The following is a 17,909-nucleotide window of genomic DNA, read 5'->3' on the forward strand; positions in this document are numbered from 1 at the left end:
ACAGCTTGTGGGATGCTGGACCCTTAACCCACGGGGTGAGGCCAGTGATCAAACCCACGTCGTCACGGATGCTAGTCGGGTTTGTTACTGCTGAGCCGCCACGGGAGCTCCTCTGTGGTATTTCTTAGATTCCACGTGAGTGATGCCAACACAGCATCTCGCTTTCTGTCTAACTTACTTTCACGTTTCCGACCTTCCAAGTCTATGTTTGGCAAATGGCACAGTGTCCTTCTCTTTTATGGCCGAGTAGTATTCAGCTGCTTGTGTGTGCCTCATCTTTATCCATTAATCAGTTGATGGGCACAGGTTGTGTCCACGTCTTGGTAGTTGTAAGTAATGCTGCCATGAACGTTGGGGTGCACAGATACTTTTTTTTTTTTTTTTTTTGTCTTTTTATCTTTTTAGGGCTGCACCCCTGGCATATGGAGGTTCCCAGGCTAGGGGGTCCCTTCTGAGCTGTTGCTGCCAGCCTACATCACAGCATCTCCAAATCCAAGCCACGTCTGCGACCTACAGCACAGCTCACGGCAACACCGGATCCTTAACCCACGGAGCAAGGCCAGGGGTCGAACCTGCACCCTCATGGCTCCCAGGCGGATTCGTTTCCGCTGTGCCGTGACGGAAACTCCGAAATACTTTCTAATTTACCTCCTTGACCCATGGATTTTGCTTGTGTGGTGTTAGAAGTCTGTTACTTCCTAAATATTTGGGATTTTCCGGATGTCTCTGTTAATTGCTTTCTGGTTTGATTCCCCTGTGGTTAGGACTCTTGGTTTATAAGACCCGAATCTTTTCAATTGATTGGCCTATTTTCTGGCCCAGCTCGTGGATTGTCTTGGTAAATGTTCTGTGTCCACTTGAGAGGAACGCGTGTTCTGCCGTCGGGCGGAGCGTGAGGTTGAGTCGACGGTGTTCCTTCCTGACTTTATCCTCGCTGCTTTTCTCTTTGCCTTTTCTGTCAGTTGTTGAAGAAAGCATCCACCTGGGGTTGCCGATGTCTCTCTCTCCTGGTGCCGTTGTGTTTTGGTGTCACGTATTTTGACTCTTGGTGAGCACGTAAACCTTGAGGGTTGTTCAGGGCCACTCTGTGCTGCCGATGCTCGAGCACGTCTTCATCACGAAAGGCCCTTTATCTCTGGAGCGTTCGTGCCTGCGAGTCTGCTTAGCTCTGCTCTCAAGCTTTCTTTTGAGTATTGGGGCTAGCAGGGTCTGTCTTTTCCGTCCTTTACCTGTTGGTCGCTTTGTCGTCGTCTCTTGGGAGGCTGCAGGTTCGTCTGGCTCGAAGAGCCAGCCCCGTCGGATGCCCTCTGCCGTGTGCTTACGGCCTGTGGGCCCGCGTGTTGAATGTGGTTGTCAGTGTGCTTTGGTTTAAGTCTGTCATTTAACTCCTTGTGGTGGTTTTTGGTCCTGTCTCTTTACTCCTACTTTCTTTTGAAACAAGTGAGTGTTTGGTGTGAGTCCGTTTTATCTTCTTGATGGCGCTGTGAGCTGTTGACTTTGTCCTGGAGGTTGTGTCATTTTCTTTTGGGATCAGTGGTACGCGTCTTTGCCTTGTCGCAGTACCTTCCCAAGCCTCTGCTGGGGGTGAACGGTACACTCTTAGGTGAGAAGGTTACGGGGAACTCATTATTGGTTCTGAGCCTCTCCTCTTCTGGAAATTAATATTCTTGTGAAAATGGTTAAGTAGGTGTTAGCCAAGCTCTTGTAGGAATACTTGGGAAGGCGCCACCCGCCTTGAATGCCAGCATTATTTTCCCCAGTCCTTTCTTAAGCTGCTCTTGAATAATTCTGTTTGTGGGAATTTACTTATGGACGTACCTTTGCTCTGCTTTCTGGGAGTGTGTGTTCAGAAGGAGTATTCCGTGTGGGGCCACAGTCCGAGAAGAGGCAAGATACGATACTTGGCAGCACATCAACAAGTCTCTCACAGGAGTCCCCTGCGGGAGGCCGGCCAAGGATCTCACGTTGTCCCTGCAGCGGCTCGGTTTTGATCCCTGGCCCAGGAGCTTCCGCCTGCCGTGGTGTGGCCCCCAGTCAGTCTCTCACAGACCTTGCTCCTTAGGCTGTCTCCCTCAACCAGAAAGGGCAGGCGGTTTCACAGAAGGAGAAACCAGGGGCCCAGGAGCTGACATGACCCCGGGCCCTTGAGTGTGCCCAGAGTGACCGGCTGCCACCCTGGTGGGCATGGTTGCCTTCGCCTTGGGCGTAGCTGGCCAGCAGGAGTCTCGTGGCAGCGTGGCCTCCCAAGGGAGGGGTTTGCTGTCTGGCCGGGCTCGCGAGGCTGGGATGAGCGGCTGGGGAGCCCGTTCACAAGTGACAGGACAAATCTGGCAGCGAGGCGTTTCCTTGCCAGCGTTAATCGAGACACGCAGCACGGCTCGTTTCCCCTTGGGACAGAAATGTAACGCGCTCTGTTCGGAGGGAGGTCACTGGAGGTGGTGCGAGCCAGTGGCTGAAGGTATTCGCACGCAGATAATCAAATTCTCCGGCGTGGCCAAGGACCCAGCTTCATGTGGAGTTGCTGCTCGTGTTTTTTTAGCGACCGAGGCTTGTCTTCCTGTCTTTGCACCCTCGCTCCCGGCTTCTGATTTGTAACTGACAGGAATGGAAGCGAAGCAGGGTGTCCGCAGTGTCCAGCACTGCAGGATGCACGGAAGGGCTCTTGGACCAGGGATCCAGAAGAACCTCTGTGTTCGGGTCTCGGTGCTTGAGTCGGTTGCCTCCTGGTTCAGAGAGGGCAGCCCCTGTGCACGTCAGCGGCGGAGGTAGCTCCTTCCTGGCGGTGTGGAGAGCGCCCCGCGAGGTGTTGGTGGGTTTTGCTTGATGCATTGCCGCCGCGGTCCTCGCTGGAGCCTGGGGCCTCTGGCTCTCCTGCGACCCCCGCTCTCCACTTGTGCAAGGTGCCCTGGTCGGGCCTTGGGGCCTTTCCAGCTCCGACCTGCCAGGGCTCCCGGAGGCGGCCGACCTTCTGGGATTGTTGTGCTTGGAATGACGGTCAGGGTCTGGGCGAGGACAGACGGCCGTTTGATTCGGACCTGCTTTTTTTAAACAGACCACTACGTACACCCGACGGGGCCACGGGACGTGCACCAGCCCAGGCTGCTCCTTTACCTATGTCACCAGGCACAAGCCACCCACGTGCCCCGCCTGCGGTAACTTCCTCGGAGGAAAGTGGACCCCGAAGGTAAGGCCCTGGGCCGTCGCGGCTTTGGGGGCCCCGCCCGAGGCCAGATGACTAGGTCAGAACGCATCAAGTTTTCTGGTGGCCCACGTAAGTCAGCTGCTCAGTCACTTAAGAGCAAGCGAAGTGTCACCCACAGTCTCCTACCGTCCAGAGTTGCCTTTTCAGAGTGTTTCCTTGCAGTCTTTCTCTGAGTGTCTAAGTTCTGTATCTTCCCTTTTTTCATTGAACGTATCGTGCCGTTAAATATCCTTTGCAGGAGTTCCCGTCGTGGCGCAGTGGGAACGAATCTGACTGGGAACCATGAGGTTGTGGGTTCGATCCCTGGCCTCGCTCAGTGGGTTAAGGATCCTGCGTTGCTGTGACTGTGGGGTAGGCTGGCAGCTACAGTTCCGATTAGACCGCTAGCCTGAGAACCTCCACGTGAGGCCCTAAGAAGACAAAAAGACAAAAAAATAGTAGTGACATCCTTTACAGAGCTCCTCGTTCCCTAGGTTTCCTGAGAGCGACTGCCCCGGGTTGATGTGTCCATTTCCGGTCGGGGTTAAACTGCCAGCCGTCCTCCCTCCACACCGACTGCTTGGTCACCCACACGCACAGCGCTCACCGCGTTCCGAAGCCCCAAACCCTTGCTGAGTCGCCTGTGGCTCCTGTAACAGGCGGAGCGTCCTTGGGGTCTCTCGGTGGCTTAGCGGGTTAAGGGTGCAGCGTTGTGATCACAGCTGCAGCGAGGGTTCATTCACAGGCCTGGGAATTTCTGGATGCTCTGGGTGCGGCTCCCCCCGCCCCCCAAAAACCACACTGGGGCCCCTTGATCTCCGCCTTTGCAAGCAGCTGATACTCAGTAAGCAAGTGAGCCTTGGTGCCTCGGCCCGGCCGGCACGTGGGCTCAGTCCCCGCTCGTCCGCTGGGCGCTGACTCCATCCCACACACTTGTTGCGCGCTTGCTGTGAGCCTCTACGCTATTTAGGGCAGAGGGGCTGGGTAGTCGGGGGGGTTTTACGGGGAGATGGTCCGGAGAGGTCAGTGGAATTTGGGTCGGTCCTAAGGGACAGAGAAGCTGCTGTTTTTGTGAAAATAACCTTGGCTAAGATTGTGTCATGGTTTTAATTTGCGGTCCGAACTTATTTGCGCGGAGACTTAAGTAGCTGCGTACCTGTCGGGTCTGGGGCAGTTTCCACAGAACGTCTCTGAGGAATGAGCCCAGGCAGCACTTCTCCCTCTGACCGAGTGCTGGCGCTGAGGATATCACCAATTTTGGAGGCAGAGTAAGTTAACAATTAAGAATTCAGCTCTAGGAGTTCCCATCGTGGCGCAGCAGTTACCGAACCTGACTAGGATCCATGAGGATGCGGGTTCGATCCCAGGCCTTCTTCAGTGGGTTAGGGATCCCGCGTTGCTGTGGCCGTGGTGTAGGCCGGCGGCAGGATCCATGAGGACGCTCCGATTTGAGCCCTGGCCTGGGAACCTCGGTGGGCGGCAGGGGCGGCCCGGGCGGCCCGGAGTCGGTTCCCTTGGTGCGGACCCTGCTTCCCAGGTGTCGAGCGTTGTCGCCGTGGGCCGGGCCGGGCCGTTGGAGTGGCTCTTGCGTGTAGATGGTGGTCGGAGGTAGTGCCGCCTCCCTCGTTGGAGTCGCTAGGGGGCGGCTGCAGTGAACCGGAGCTGGACGGCCTGTCCTCGGGGTTGTACCTACAGTCCCCAGTGGGGTCCACGGCCCCTGTGTGGGCAGCAGGGCACTGCTGTCTCTGCTCCTGTGGGCAGTGCGAGCACCCCAAGGGGCAGGAGGTGCCGAGCGCCCGTGCGGAGTTTCTTGTGGGCCGCCGTGAAGCCGTCTGGCTTATTCCAGCCTAGTACCTCTACCCACTTGGGCGTCCCCGGCCACAGGAGGGGGATGGGACCGGGTGGTGGTCGGGCCTTGCTTCTCGCTCCTGACGCTCAGCGGCGCTGTCCGGGGACCTCCTTCCCTGGTTTGCGGGACAGAGGCGAGCCGAGCGGGGCCTGGGCTCCCGCAGATTCTCTGTCTACTTGGCGTCTCGCCTCTTTTGTTGTGTGTCTTTTCCCCCTTCGAGGGCAATAACTTTCAGCCGTGCTCTTTCTGAGGTCAGCCTCGTGACAGGAGAACAGTTGTTCCTTCTCTGCTTGTCTCCAATCTTGACTTGCTGAGTCAGACCTTCTTCCCAAAGGTTTTTGCAAGAATTACCATGTAAAGAGCAGGCGAGTGTGGCCGCTAAACCCCATGGAAGCACAACAAGCGAGTGTGGGGAGAGGGGTAACACGGCTGCACGGGGCCTGCGCCTTTCAGCGATGACGGGGCTGCTCGGCGGCGAGGCCAACTCCCCTGTTTCCAGCTGAGGGAAACGAGGCTGGCGAGGGCAGCGACGTGCCAAGGTCACCGCACCCGGTGCGCGGCCCTCCTCCGCTAGCCGCGCCTCCTGGGCATCCCGCGCTGTTCAGCTGCAGCATCTGAGGCTGGAAGGAACGAGGATAAGTGTCTCTAAAAGCTCCAGATGCGTCCTGCCAGTCAGGAAGTGACTCACCTTTGCTGACGTTGTTCGGGAGCTCAGACTGGCTAAAATGAGCCCCAGGAACGTGGGGCACAGCGCCTGGTGGGTGGAGGGGGCAGAAGATGGTACAGGAGGCTGTTTAGCGCACGGCCTGGGTCCTGCGGGCTCTCTGACAGCAGAGCTTGAGGCCTCTGCGTGAGCCACTGGGTGGATTGGCCTCCAGTTTGAAAGGGAAGTGACAGCTGAAAACGGAGGGCTGAGTTGAGGAAGCGCGCGTACCAGCTAGAGTGCTGGTTTTTGTTTTTTGGGTTTTTTTTTTGTCTTTTTGTCTTTTTTAGGGCCGTGCCCATGGCATATGGAGATTCCCAGGCTAGGGGTCGAATCAGAGCTACAGCTGCCGGCCTAGACCACAGCCACGGCAAGGGGGGATCCTCAACCCCCTGAGCAAGGCCAGGGATCGAACCTGCAACCTCACGGGTCCTCGTCGGATTCGTTAACCACTGCGCCACGACCCTAGAGTGTTTTGCTTCAATTGTCTAACCGTCCTGAAAAGGACTTTTGTCTGTAGCCTCTTCGTGGGCAAGGTTTTGCTCAAAGATCTCGTCCTGGGGCTTCGTGTCATTTGTCTGTTTTTCTGCTCCCTCTTCCTTCCCTCTTCAGCGGTCAGGAAGCTGCAGGTCACTTGAACTTTCGTCCTCGTGGTCCGGGGTTGTCTGTTGGAGCCCCGGAGTGCGCTATTGCAGGCGTCTCCAGGTTGTCTAGGTTGGTTCTTGGCCGGAGCCGCTCTTGACGTGGGAAGGGTTTCCGACGGTCAGGGTCCAGGAGGGCCTGGGGAACACGAAACGTCTCGCTCTCCGCGACGGGCCGGGCCGCCCGAAAGGCTGTCTCGCTGCTGTGGACAGATGCAGAGCCCTCTTCCTGCGTGACGGGCCGTGGGGCCTCAGAGGAAGCTCGCCTTGGGGGCCGTACGCGGCTGGGCTGAAGCAGAGCCTCAGCGGCGCCCCGCTGGTGCGCCTCGTCCCCAGTGGGTTTCTGGTGCCTTCCATGGTCACGCGGAAGGAGGGCCGCGTGGGGCCCGTCCCGGAGACGCCCTGGGGGAGAACGTGGTCGGAGGGCGAGCCTGAGGGCAGCCGCGCGGTTGGGGAGTGCGCGCACTTTCTGGCAGGGGGTCCACCAGGCTGAGCGCGGAGCACCCGGTGCGGCGTCCGCGGAACGTCCGTCAGCCGAGCTCTGACCTGGGGGCCTCCCCGGAAGGAGCGTGGGACAGAAGCGTGTTCCCGGTGGGGTTGGTCCCTGTGAGACTGCGGCCACTCGTGAGAAGGGCGCCCCCCAGATAAGCAGTGTGGCACTCGGGGGCCCCACGTGGCCGCGCGTCAGCCTCTTTCTAGACAAGCAAAAATCCAGGTAAAGGGCATTTGTTTGCCGAAACGGAAAGAAAAAATGCCAAGAAGGCCCTTCCTAGGCAGGTGGCTTTATCCCCACGTGGGCCCTGAGTCCTCTGGTGAAAGGGGCCTGGGGACCGACGCCGGGCTCCTGAGGCGGCCTCTCCCTGCCTCGCAGCTTCCTCTCTGGGGGCGGCGTCAGCTGGGACGTGCCGCACACCTAAGGGGTTCCTGTTTTTTCTAGGAAAAGCCGTCCAAGGTCAAGGTGGACTTGGCTTCTGGCGTCGCCTCTAAAGGCTCCGTGGTTAAAAGAAGCCAACAGCCTGTGGTCACGGAGCGCACCTCGCCCAAGCAGCGCTGTCCCCCGGCGGCCCTGGAGAGCGCCGAGGCCGGGAGCCAGCTCCTGAGCGCCGCTCCTCCGAGAGAAGGGGGCGAGCGGGGCGCGCGGGAGGCGCCCGTCCCCGCGGACGCCCGCCTCCTGGTCACGGACGCGCCGTCGGTCTCTGAGACGCCGGTGGTCAAGAGCGGCGCGCAGCCCGAGGTCTCCATGGGGACAGCGGAGAGGGACAGTCCTGGACTAGACGTGCTGCCGCCAGCCGAGGGGACCAGCACCTCCACTTCGCTGCCTGCTCCTAAAAGGCCTCCAGGGTAAACCCGTGTGTCTTTGTGTTGCAGCGTCGCGTTGGAACGGCAGCCCGGGGGCCTGTGGCTGCCGTGTCCCTGTCCTCAGCGCGTACTCCCCCGTGGGCGCGGCAGCAGGGTCCGCGCAGCGGTGTCCGGTGCAGAGATACGGAAGCCCAGGCCGCCAGGCCGGGACCGCCTTTCGTCCCGCGCCCTGCTGGCCAGGTCCTCGGGCGCCTCTGCCTGCGGGCCTCCCAGAGGTGGTTGTCCGCGCGTCGCTGGTGCGGGCTGCGGGCGTGCTCCAAACCCAGGGTCCGGGCCTGCATCCTGGACTTGGAGGAGAGGCCGCATTGAGGCCTCGCGGAGGCCGATGCCCTCCCTGCTGGCCGAGCACGCGGCTCGGGTGCTGCCTCCCTCCAGGCTCCTGGCGGGGCCTGAGCACGGTCCCTGCCGGACCCTCCTCCACTCGAGACGTCCTGACGTGGCTGTGGGTACAAAGTCTTGCCCTCGGTGCCCGACCGCGCAGCCTGGAAGAGGTTGCGTGCAAAGCGCCCAGCCCAGTGCCTTGCCGGGAGGTGGCGGTCTGGCAGGCTGGGCTGTTCCTCCTCCTCAAACTGGGGGTTCCCGTCGTGGCGCAGCAGAAACAACCCGACTGGTGTCCACGAGGATGCCAGTTCGGTCCCTGGCCTCGCTCAGTGGGTCAAGGATCCGGCGTGGCCGCGAGCTGTGCTGTGGGTGGCAGATGCGGCTCAGGTCTGGCGTGGCTGTGGCTGTGGCTGTGGTGGAGGCCGGCAGCTGTGGCTCCGATTCAGCCCGTAGCCTGGGAACCTCCATGTGCTGTGGGTGCGGCCCTCAAAAGCAAAAAACCCCAAAAAAGCCTTAATAGAATCCTCCATGTAACCCCTTCCCATAGGGCTCTTGGGTCTTATCATTGAAGGCCTTTCTTTGTGTTAGCGGTACCTCAAAAGCGAGCAGCTTTGCCCCAGGGGACGTGGTGGCAATGCGTGGAGGCGTTGGGGTTGATAAAGCTGCGGGGGTGGGGGGTGCTGCTGGCGTCTGGTGGGTAGAGGCCGGGGATGCCACCGAACACTCCTGTAACGGAATTATTTGGCCCAAAGTGTTAGTAGTGACAACCGTGGAAATTCTGATTTATAGTATTAATATGATTTAAAATTTTTTTATTGTTGAGGAGTTCCTGTTGTGGCTAAGCAGTAAAGAACCCAAGTAGCAACAAACCCGGCTTGAATCTGGCATTGCTGCGGCTGTGGTGTAGGCTGGCAGCTGCAGTTCCACTTCGACCCCTAGCCTGGGAACTTCTGTATGCTGCAGGTGTGGCCCTAAAAAGAACAAAAAATCTTTTTTGTTGAATAGAAAGTATATTCATTCAGTTCAGATTCGAAAGGTGAGAGGAATATATACTGCAAAAATCTCTCGCGAGTCCTCCTTGTGGATCTGCAGGTTAAGAACCCAGCTAGCATCCACGAAGGTTCTGGTCTGATCCCAGGTCTCGCTCAGTGGGCGAAGGAGCGAGTGTTGCCGGGACCTGCCGTGTAGGTCGCAGGTGCAGGTCCCAGGTGCGGCTTGGATCCGGCGTGGCTGTGGCCGTGACGTAGGCCTGCAGCTGTAGCTCTGATTCGCCCCCTGGGAACTTCCGTATGTTGTGGGTGTGGCTATAAAAAGACAGAAAATACCTCCTTTCTGTCGCATCCTTCATCACTTCACTCCCGTTTCCCAGACAGTATTCCCAAATCCCTGGGTATCGGGAGCTGATTTTGAGCGGATGCGAGCAAATGTGTGTGTGCACATAGGGAGTTGACGCCTGCCGGAACACAGACTGGAGCTGTGTGGGCCCGCCGGCACGTGGCTGGTTTTCAGTGAACACACTCCGCGGAGCCAGACCGCCCAGCAGCGGGGCAGCGGGCCGCCGGGTGCGGAGGGCAGGCCGAGAAGCCGTGTGTGCCCCTGGCGGATGCTGTTCAGGCTCAGCTCTGTGTGCGCGCGTGTGCGTGGGTGCGTGTGCATGGGTGTTCTCTCCAGCTTCCTTCCCACAGGTGGCAGCATGACGTAGGTTCTTCGACATCGCCCCTTTTCAAGTTGAGCAGTATTCTCCGAGAGGCTTCTGCGTCCTTAGAGACGGCGGCTCTGCACGTGGTTTTGGGCAGGGAAGCACGTGAGCACGTGCGGGCCGAGGCCGCCGGCCGGGCTGCAGGCCCGAGGCGGGGCGTCGGGGCGTCGTCGCAGCCCCCGCCTCAGAAGCGCGGGCCTCGCTGTCCAGGCTCGCAGCCGCCCTCGGGACTGCGCGAGCCCGAGCCGATCAGGGCAGAGCCGGTGTTCTAACTCTGGGAGCTCTTGCTGTCCCCACTTGGGCACTTGATTGTCTTCATAATGACCCAAGAAGTACGGGGAATGACCGTCTCATTTGACGATGAGGAACTTGCCGGGTGACCCGGCTGCTTGATGGTTGAGTTGCTGTCTGAAGGCTGACAGTGCACCCGGCCCTGCTCTTCTGCTCAGGTGCTCTCCTGCCTCTTGCTCTGCAGTTTCTAGGAGGGTGTTTGCTTCTTGTTTTTCCAGGGTTGACCTGCTCACCCCGGTGCCCAGAGGCCCGGAGCTCAAGGGCAGAGCACGGGGCAAGCCCTCGTTACTGGCTGCGGCGAGGCCCACGAGAGCGATTCTTCCAGCCCCAGCGCACGTGGGCCGAGGCGGCGGCGCGGGCCTGCCCAGGGCCAGGCAGGCCTTTCCCCCGAGTGGTAAGGTCCAGGCCCAGCCCGGGACCGGGGGCTGTCTGGGTTCGGGGAGTGGGGTCGAGAGACTCGGGATGTGCCCTCACGGCACCCGTTTGGCTCCGGGTTGTCTCAGAGAAGGCTCCCTCTGTGAGGACCTGTGGCCTGAAGCCGAGCACGCTGAAGCAGCTGGGTCAGCCCGTCCAACAGCCATCGGGCGCTGGTGAGGCGCAGGTAAGACCCAGTCCCGGAGGGCGCCGTCTGGGGGGCCTGGCAGAGGCCAGGGCTCTGGGAGGGGGATTGGCATGAATGAGTCACCCGTTTCGTAATTAACTTCTTTTCTTGTTGTAAAAGTGAGTGCGTGTTTAAGAATTTTTTATTTAGAAATAATGTAGAACAAAGTTGAAAGCATGAAAACAGCATCAAGAGCCCTGTGCTCTCTTGACCTGGTCGCCTACCGTACCGTTTAGCTCCTTGCTTCCTCCTGGGGGGGGGTTAAAATACACGTAACGGAAGGGCGTCCCCATCGTGGCGCCGCGGAAACGAAGCTGACGAGGGACCGTGAGGTTGCGGGTTCGGTCCCTGGCCTCGCTCCGGGGGTGAAGGATCCGGGTTCGGTCCCTGGCCTCGCTCCGGGGGTGAAGGATCCGGGTTCGGTCCCTGGCCTCGCTCCGGGGGTGAAGGATCCGGCGGTGCTGTGGCTGTGGTGGAGGCCGGCGGCTCCAGCTCCGATTCGACCCCTAGCCTGGGAACCTCCACGTGCCTTGGGTGTGGCCCTAAAGAAGGACAAAAAAAGACCAGAGAAAAGAAAAACACAGGTACTGATTTAAGGGTGATAGGACCGTTCACTCTTGAAAGCCTCCGTGTGCAGTTCCTCGGAGACGCTCTCTTCCCGAAACGTCGTACTTCGTCATCTGTGTTGGAGTTTTCAGTTTAGCCAGTCAGGTCCTTCACACGCTTTCTCCTTGAGCACAAGACCAGTCTAGGGTTGGGTCCTGCATTTAGTTGTCCCCTCTCTCTAGCCTCCGTTTAAAAGGAATGACTGCACGGCGGTTGTAGACAGTTCAGGTAAAAGCAGCAAAAAAGGCCGTCTCTTGTGGTCCTGCTGCCCAGAAATTGCTCTTACTGGCCGTCTCTGTGCTCGTTTCGCCTTCAGGTACTTTTCCTGCGTTTGTGTGTGTTTATTTTTTATTCAGAAAACATTTATTACTGATCTACCGCGCGCAGAAAGACACCGTTCCTAAATTCTGTCATGAAAAATGGTATATTGGCGACGTTCAGATTGTAATCCGGAAGGGGTTTTTGTGATAGTCTGTGACCTTTATGTGTTTATTTTTTAAATGTAATTTTTAAAACCTAAAAGCATGGCTTTCTCCAAGTGCTGGTTTTAAGCAGGACGATTCATTCCCTTTAATATTCGAGCTGTTAAAGATTTCCCACGTGCCAGAACTGCGTATGTTCAACCCCGTTTATTCCTAGTTTTTTTTTTTAGTTCTTTTGCCGTATGTGGCTGAAATAGTTATTATGATCAAAGCTCCCCAAATTGGCGTTTTTCTCACCATGACCATGAGGAACAAACAAGTGTCTGCAGCATAGCCCGGGAAACGTGCATACGTCTACACGGTAAAAGCTTGATATGCAGTTCCCGTCGTGGCCCGCTGCATAGCCACACGGCGGCGTCCCCGCCACGGCTCCGGCTCAGTCCCTGGCCTTGGAACTTCTGTGTGCTGTGGGGACAGCCAGACAGTTTTTTTAAAAAAAAGTTTACTGAAGCTGTGCCCTTAAGCTATATGCAGTCATTTTTCTATGTCTTTTTCCAAAATGCTGGTGTTTCAGCTCATTAAATTAATTTTAGGGCTGCTCAGTAGGAAAGTGAAAACCCTGAGATGTACCCTGTTGGAACAGGGGCAGGAGTCTGCTGTACCCCAGGGCTCTCGGCTGGGTGACTGCTTCCATTTGATAGCTGTCCGTCGGCCTCAGCGGGAGTCTCAGCCAGCGTCTAGTTTCACCCAGCGGTGCCAGCTCTGGGTGCCTGTGTGATCTCGGGGTAGCGAATCTAGTTCGCCTCACCTACTTCCTAGATGTCCCGCCCTTAGAGCCCCTTGACGTGGGTCAATTCCCAGGCTTCTCCGGAGTTTGCTTCAACGTTGGATATTTCTTTAAAAAAAAAAATCAGCCCTTTTGCTAGTCCTAAACAAGGTAAATTACATGAAATCCTTTTTTTTTGGCCACACCTGTGACTTTCGGAAGTTCCCCAGGCCAGGGATTGAAGCCATGCCACAGCAGCAACCCAAGCTGCTGCTGGGACGATGCCAGATCCTGAACCTGCTGCACCACAGGGAAACTCCACGTGAAATCTTACATCCTGAAAATCCGTTCAAACTCACGGTTCCAGAATCCTGTGAATTTAGGATGCTTTCTTTTATAGTCCGTGGAGAACATTGAATGATTTTATAGATAGTGGTAAAAATGAAAAGCAATCCACTTCACCCTGTGATATTTTAGTGAATAAAATGTCACTAAACTTTCAGCCTTCTTTGCAGGATTATTCAGCTGCATGTTTGGGCATAGAGCTTTTATGTGTTTTTTTCACTTGATAGTAGTTGTAAATCTGATTTTTAGTATTTCTTTTTTTTAGGGCTGCACTCGGGGCGCATGGAGGTTCCCAGGCTAGGGGTCCGATCAGAGCTTTAGCTGCCGGCCGCAGCCGCAGCCACGCGGGATCTGAGCCGTGTGTGTCACCTACACCACAGCTCACAGCAGCGCTGGATCCTGAACCCACTGAGCGAGGCCAGGAATGGAACCTGTGTTCTCATGGATGCCAGTCAGATTCGTTCACCCCTGAGCCACGACGGGAACGCCTGCTTGTTCGTATTTCTGACACTGCAGTGTGAGAGCTGTGCAGAAGCGCGTGGCAACCCCCGGACTTGAGAGCGACGCTCGCCTTTGGTGGGCTGGTCGCTGCTGACCAGCATCCTGGGGGCTCCTTGGGGGCACAGCTCTGCAGGCGCCTAGGCAGCCGTTGGCTCAGGCTGCTGTAGCACGCGGGCCCTCAGGAGTTTGCAGCTCTGAGGCGCTGAAGCACTCGTTTTGATCCGCAGCTCACAAATGGCCTGGCCAGCAGGACGCCTCGGGTGGAGGTCGTCGAGGTCAAGCCCGACGCCTTTCCTCCCTACAAGTACAGCTGCGCCGTCACGCTGGTGAGTGCCGCCCGGGGGCGGGCGCTCCCGGAGGGCTGGGCTCTCGCGCGGGAGGGTGAGCGCCAGTCTCAGGCGGGTGGGGAGCGGTCCTTGGGCTGAGCAGAGGCTCGGGGGTGGGTCGCCGAGGCCCAGGAGCCCGTCGGGGTGCAGACGGTAGCTCCTGGCGAACTGGCCGCAGGTGTGTCGTCTCTCCCAGGCGAGGGCTGTGGAGTGTGGGTCAGACCAGCGTATGTCCCTTGAAAGTGGTTGGGGTGAGAAGCCGGTCCAGCTTCACCTGTGCGAGGCCTCGGGACCTTTGAGCCTCAGAAATGTGTTCCACAGCTCGGTTTGACAAATGCGTGTGTGCTCGCGGAAGCAGCGTCTCATGCAGCACGCGTGTCTTCAGGGGTCGGAGAAGCAGTTTGCTTTGTTTGGCCCGGTGTTTCCTGCAGCGGCCTCCCTCCTCCCGCTGTGACTCCTGCCCTCACACGTTAACATCCCTGGAAACGAGCGTGTGAGGCGGGGGCGCCCCTCGGCTGGGTGAGGGCCCGGAGCAGGGGAACAAACGCGAGGTGAGCGGAGACCTCGTCCGGAAGCGCTGCTGGCTCTGCTGGTGGCCGTCTGGCCTGGGCAGGGCCCTCGCCTCCTCTGGTTTCCAGTTTGCACCATCCGTAAAGCTGTGCTGCTATGATGGCACGGGGGGCTCTTCCCGCTCGGCCCCTCTCGTTCTCTTGATCTTCAGGGGCCACCCAGCCAGGTCCCTCAGGGCAGCTCTCTGGCAGAGCTGCGGACATACACACATTTGGAGGAAGCATCTCGAGTTTTGAGAATACAGAGGCCGTGGAGCGCCGGCTCTGCGCCCTGCCCCGAGCTGGGGCTTCGGTGGGAGCAGGCCGGCCCTGTGTGGCGAGTCTGTGCCTTGTCTGGCCCGATCTCACCGCCTGGTCGGCTGCTCGGGCTGCCTTTCCAGGGACCCAGGCACTGCCTCCTGGTGCCCTCCGTCCCTTCACCACCTTCTCCCTGTGGCTGGCGGAGCCACGAGGGATCGCATCTGGCGGGAACTGCCCGGGACCCTTCCCATGGCTGATGAGGTGGCAGCTTGTCACGGGAGCCCGGGTGCCAGAGCTTTGTGCTTCCGCAGTCCTTTTAGGTGGCCCTTTAGGTAGAGCTGGACGCGGTCAGTTTCCCGGGGCTCTGGCCCCTGTCTGTTAGCATAGAGCTGTCTCACTCTGCCGAGTGCCTGGGCTCTGAAGACCTTAGAATTTCTGACCCTTGAGATTCAGTTGGCTCATTTCACAGGTAGGGAAGGGCTTGTCAAAATTCTTGAGGCTGCGTTAAGACTGGAAGGGGGTAACTACAGAAAAAATGCCTTGTTCAGGGCTCCTTGAGAATTAATCTCAGTTTTGTCTTGCAGTCGCCACTCTCTTCCCTGTCTTACCAGCAGCGGGTCGTCCTGATCCTGGCCCTGCCCAGGTGTAAACTGACCTGCAGAATTGAACTGGGGCCTTGCTCTTTTAGGATTTGGGCCTGGCGACATCGAGAGGCCGGGGAAAGTGCAAGAACCCCTCGTGCAGCTATGTGTACACCAACCGACATAAACCTCGGATTTGTCCCAGCTGTGGTTTTAACCTTGCCAAAGACCGGAGTGAGAAAACCACCAAGGTTCTCGTGAGTTCCTTCCCCAAACACACCCCCAAGCCTGGGGTTGGGCCCCGAGAGCCGATCCGCTTTAGGAGAGTTGAAAGGGTTTCTCAGTGCCCCGCAGTCGTTTGTGCTGGAGCTGGAACCGGGTGAGAGGGTCTGCACCTGGGCAGGTCCCGCCCCTTTTTCGGCCTCCTTTTTGCTAAGGTGAGGGGTTGACCAGGTGGCTCCATCTCGCAGAACCTTCTAGCTCAGGGAACCAAGAATTCATTTCCTCCCTCCAAGAAGAAAGCCACCCGGGGCCTTAAAGAGGCTTCTGAAGGAGACACGGGCAGGTGGGCTGAGTCCTTGGAGCCCCGAGGCCGACGGAGGACCTGTAGGCGGTCCTGGTGGAGGGAGGGCGCCAGCCCCAGGGTTTTGTGGGTGAGCCCGCTGCCTCCAGGTTCCTCTCAGGGTGCTCGGCTCTGGGCACAGAGCTGTGCTCCTGGCAGTCTTGGCAGACCTGCTCCCCGAGGCGGGACCAACCTGTTCGGGTAGTAAAACACATTCCACTGAGCTCCTTCGGGCTTGTTGCTGCTGTTTGTTTATTAGGACCAGGAACGAGGGGCCTTTGCAGAGGTCCTCTGCATTTCCACCGAGTCTGTCTGTCTTTTTTTTTTTTTTTTTGTCTTTTTGCCTTTTCTAGGGCCGCTCCCGCGGCATAGAGGTTCCCAGGCTAGGGGTCGAATCGGAGCTGCAGCCGCCGGCCTACGCCAGAGCCACAGCAATGTGGGATCTGAGCCGCGTCTGCGACCCACACCACAGCTCATGGCAACGCCGGATCCTTAACCCACTGAGCAAGGCCAGGGATCGAACCAGCAACCTCATGGTTCCTCGTCGGATTCGTTAGCCACGGAGCCACAACGGGAACTCCCCTCCACCGAGTCTTTCTAAGGGAACGCCAGGGTGGAGCCCCTGAGGGCACAGGCAGAGGGACCCGGGTGGGGGCGGGAAGAGGGCGCGCGCCCGGCTGTTCGGGAGGCGGACGGTGCACGGGATGGGTCGGGGTCCACGCCGGAGCCCGGCTGCTCCGGATCCTCGCCATGTGGGGACGCCGCGTTCTGAGAAGCGGGGGCTGGCGGGGTCGGGATCCCGCTGGCGTGGAGGAGCCGTGCAGGCGCGCGGCGGCGGGGGTGGTAGGAGCCCTCAGAGGTTTGGGGGCCACATCGGGGAAGGTGTCTGTGCGAAGCCTGTCCTGGGGCCGGGAGGAGCCCCGAGGTCGTCAGGCGGGGCGGAGAGGAGGGGGCCTTGCGCAGAAACACGGAGGCAGGAATTGGGAGGCGGGCTGCGCGTGGGCCTGTGCGGCCCATCATCCCTGGCCTGGGTTCGAGCGGCCTGGCCCGCCCCTGAGACAAGGCAGGCACGCGGCTTAGATCTGGGCCTTGGATTCTCAGGGCCGTAGGCCGTAGCGGAGACTCGGGCTTGGGCTCCGAGGCGCTGGTGGGCCTTGGCAGTGCCCGCGCCATGGTCCGTGCTGTGGGCTGCCAGCAGCGAGCTCTCCTTTTGGTGTCTCCCTGCGGCGGAGGTGCCGTGCTTCCCACGGATTCAGCCACACCCCCGGCCTCCCCCAGCATCACGTGCCAGGCAGGCGGGTCTGCTTTGCCCACGGGGACGCTGGCGCTTGCATGCGACGGGCCGTGAGCCTCGGGGCTGCCTGAGGGCCGTGTGGTGGCTGTGCTCTGACCCCGCCTTCCTCTGCTTCGCGGTCGAGGTCGCCGTCGCCGTGGCCTGTGTGGGAGAGTGGCTGGCGGGCTGGAGAGCTGGGCTGCTGAGGGTCGGCTCTGCAGGGCGCACGGGAGCCCTCGAGGGCCCCTGTGCCGAGCGATTTCGAATCCCACTCTTCCTCGTGCTCTCCTGACGTTGGTTCAGTGTCCGCTGCCTCCCCCCGTGACCCCGTCTTCAGATACTCCCTTGCCTTCCGGTTCCCTCTGTTTCGGAGACTCGTAGAGAATCACTGCTTTCCAGAAGGTGAAACGCGGCTTGGAGACCCAGGGACCGCCTGCGCCGTCTCTCTGGCCCCGGCGACCGAGGCCGTGGCACCGCTGGGCGGGAGAGGCCTTCGCGCCTGTCCTCTCGCCTGTGGCTCAGAGCCCAGGGTAGCAGGCCTGCCAGCGCGTGCTCCAGCCCGCGTTCAGCAGCACGACTGGCGGCACACGGCCTCCGAGGGCAGCTCCTTCTGGGGTCAGTCGCCATCCACCGTCCTTTCGTTCCGCGAGCGCTCTGTTGAGTGCCGGCCGGAGGTCAGGCTTGTGGGGACAGAGACGAATAGGACGTGGCCTCTTTTTGCTAGGAGCTCACCGTCCATTCGGGGGGAGATGAGTAACTGAGCCGTTACAGTGAGACCAGCGTGCCTTCGGTGTTCGGTTAATAAGGTTGTATTAAACGATTAGAACATGGCCAGAAGGAGTTCCTGTCTGTCGTGGTGCAGTGGTTAACGAATCTGGCCAGGAACCATGAGGTTGCAGGTTCGATCCCTGGCCTTGCTCAGTGGGTTAAGGATCCGGCGTTGCCATGAGCTGTGGTGTAGGTCGCAGACGTGGCTTGGATCCCGAGTTGCTGTGGCTGTGGCGTAGGTCGGCGGCTACAGCTCCGATTAGACGCCTAGCCTGGGAACCTGCATGTGCCGTGGGAGCGGCCCT

The 17,909-nt window shown here is 59.1% G+C and overlaps 1 protein-coding gene across 3 annotated transcripts in view; it reads left to right on the plus strand.

Moving 5' to 3' along the window:
* HMGXB3 (HMG-box containing 3) overlaps positions 1 to 17,909 on the plus strand; it is a 73,333-nt gene that overhangs the window by 21,059 nt on the left and 34,365 nt on the right. For 2 of the 3 annotated variants that reach the window (XM_021085011.2, XM_021085009.2), the window contains exons 6-11: positions 3,053 to 3,184; positions 7,312 to 7,715; positions 10,263 to 10,438; positions 10,548 to 10,645; positions 13,513 to 13,611; positions 15,109 to 15,258. In XM_021085011.2, the coding sequence (XP_020940670.2) occupies positions 3,053 to 3,184; positions 7,312 to 7,715; positions 10,263 to 10,438; positions 10,548 to 10,645; positions 13,513 to 13,611; positions 15,109 to 15,258 (1,059 nt within the window). The remainder of the gene's footprint in view (positions 1 to 3,052; positions 3,185 to 7,311; positions 7,716 to 10,262; positions 10,439 to 10,547; positions 10,646 to 13,512; positions 13,612 to 15,108; positions 15,259 to 17,909) is intronic. The other variant, XM_021085010.2, reaches the window with a different exon arrangement.

This window comes from Sus scrofa, chromosome 2, assembly GCF_054392235.1.
Source record: "Sus scrofa isolate SSC_HxYL_T2T_F1_AM1 chromosome 2, Sscrofa_HxYL_maternal_Yorkshire_Landrace_v2.0, whole genome shotgun sequence".
Lineage (NCBI taxonomy): Eukaryota > Metazoa > Chordata > Mammalia > Artiodactyla > Suidae > Sus > Sus scrofa.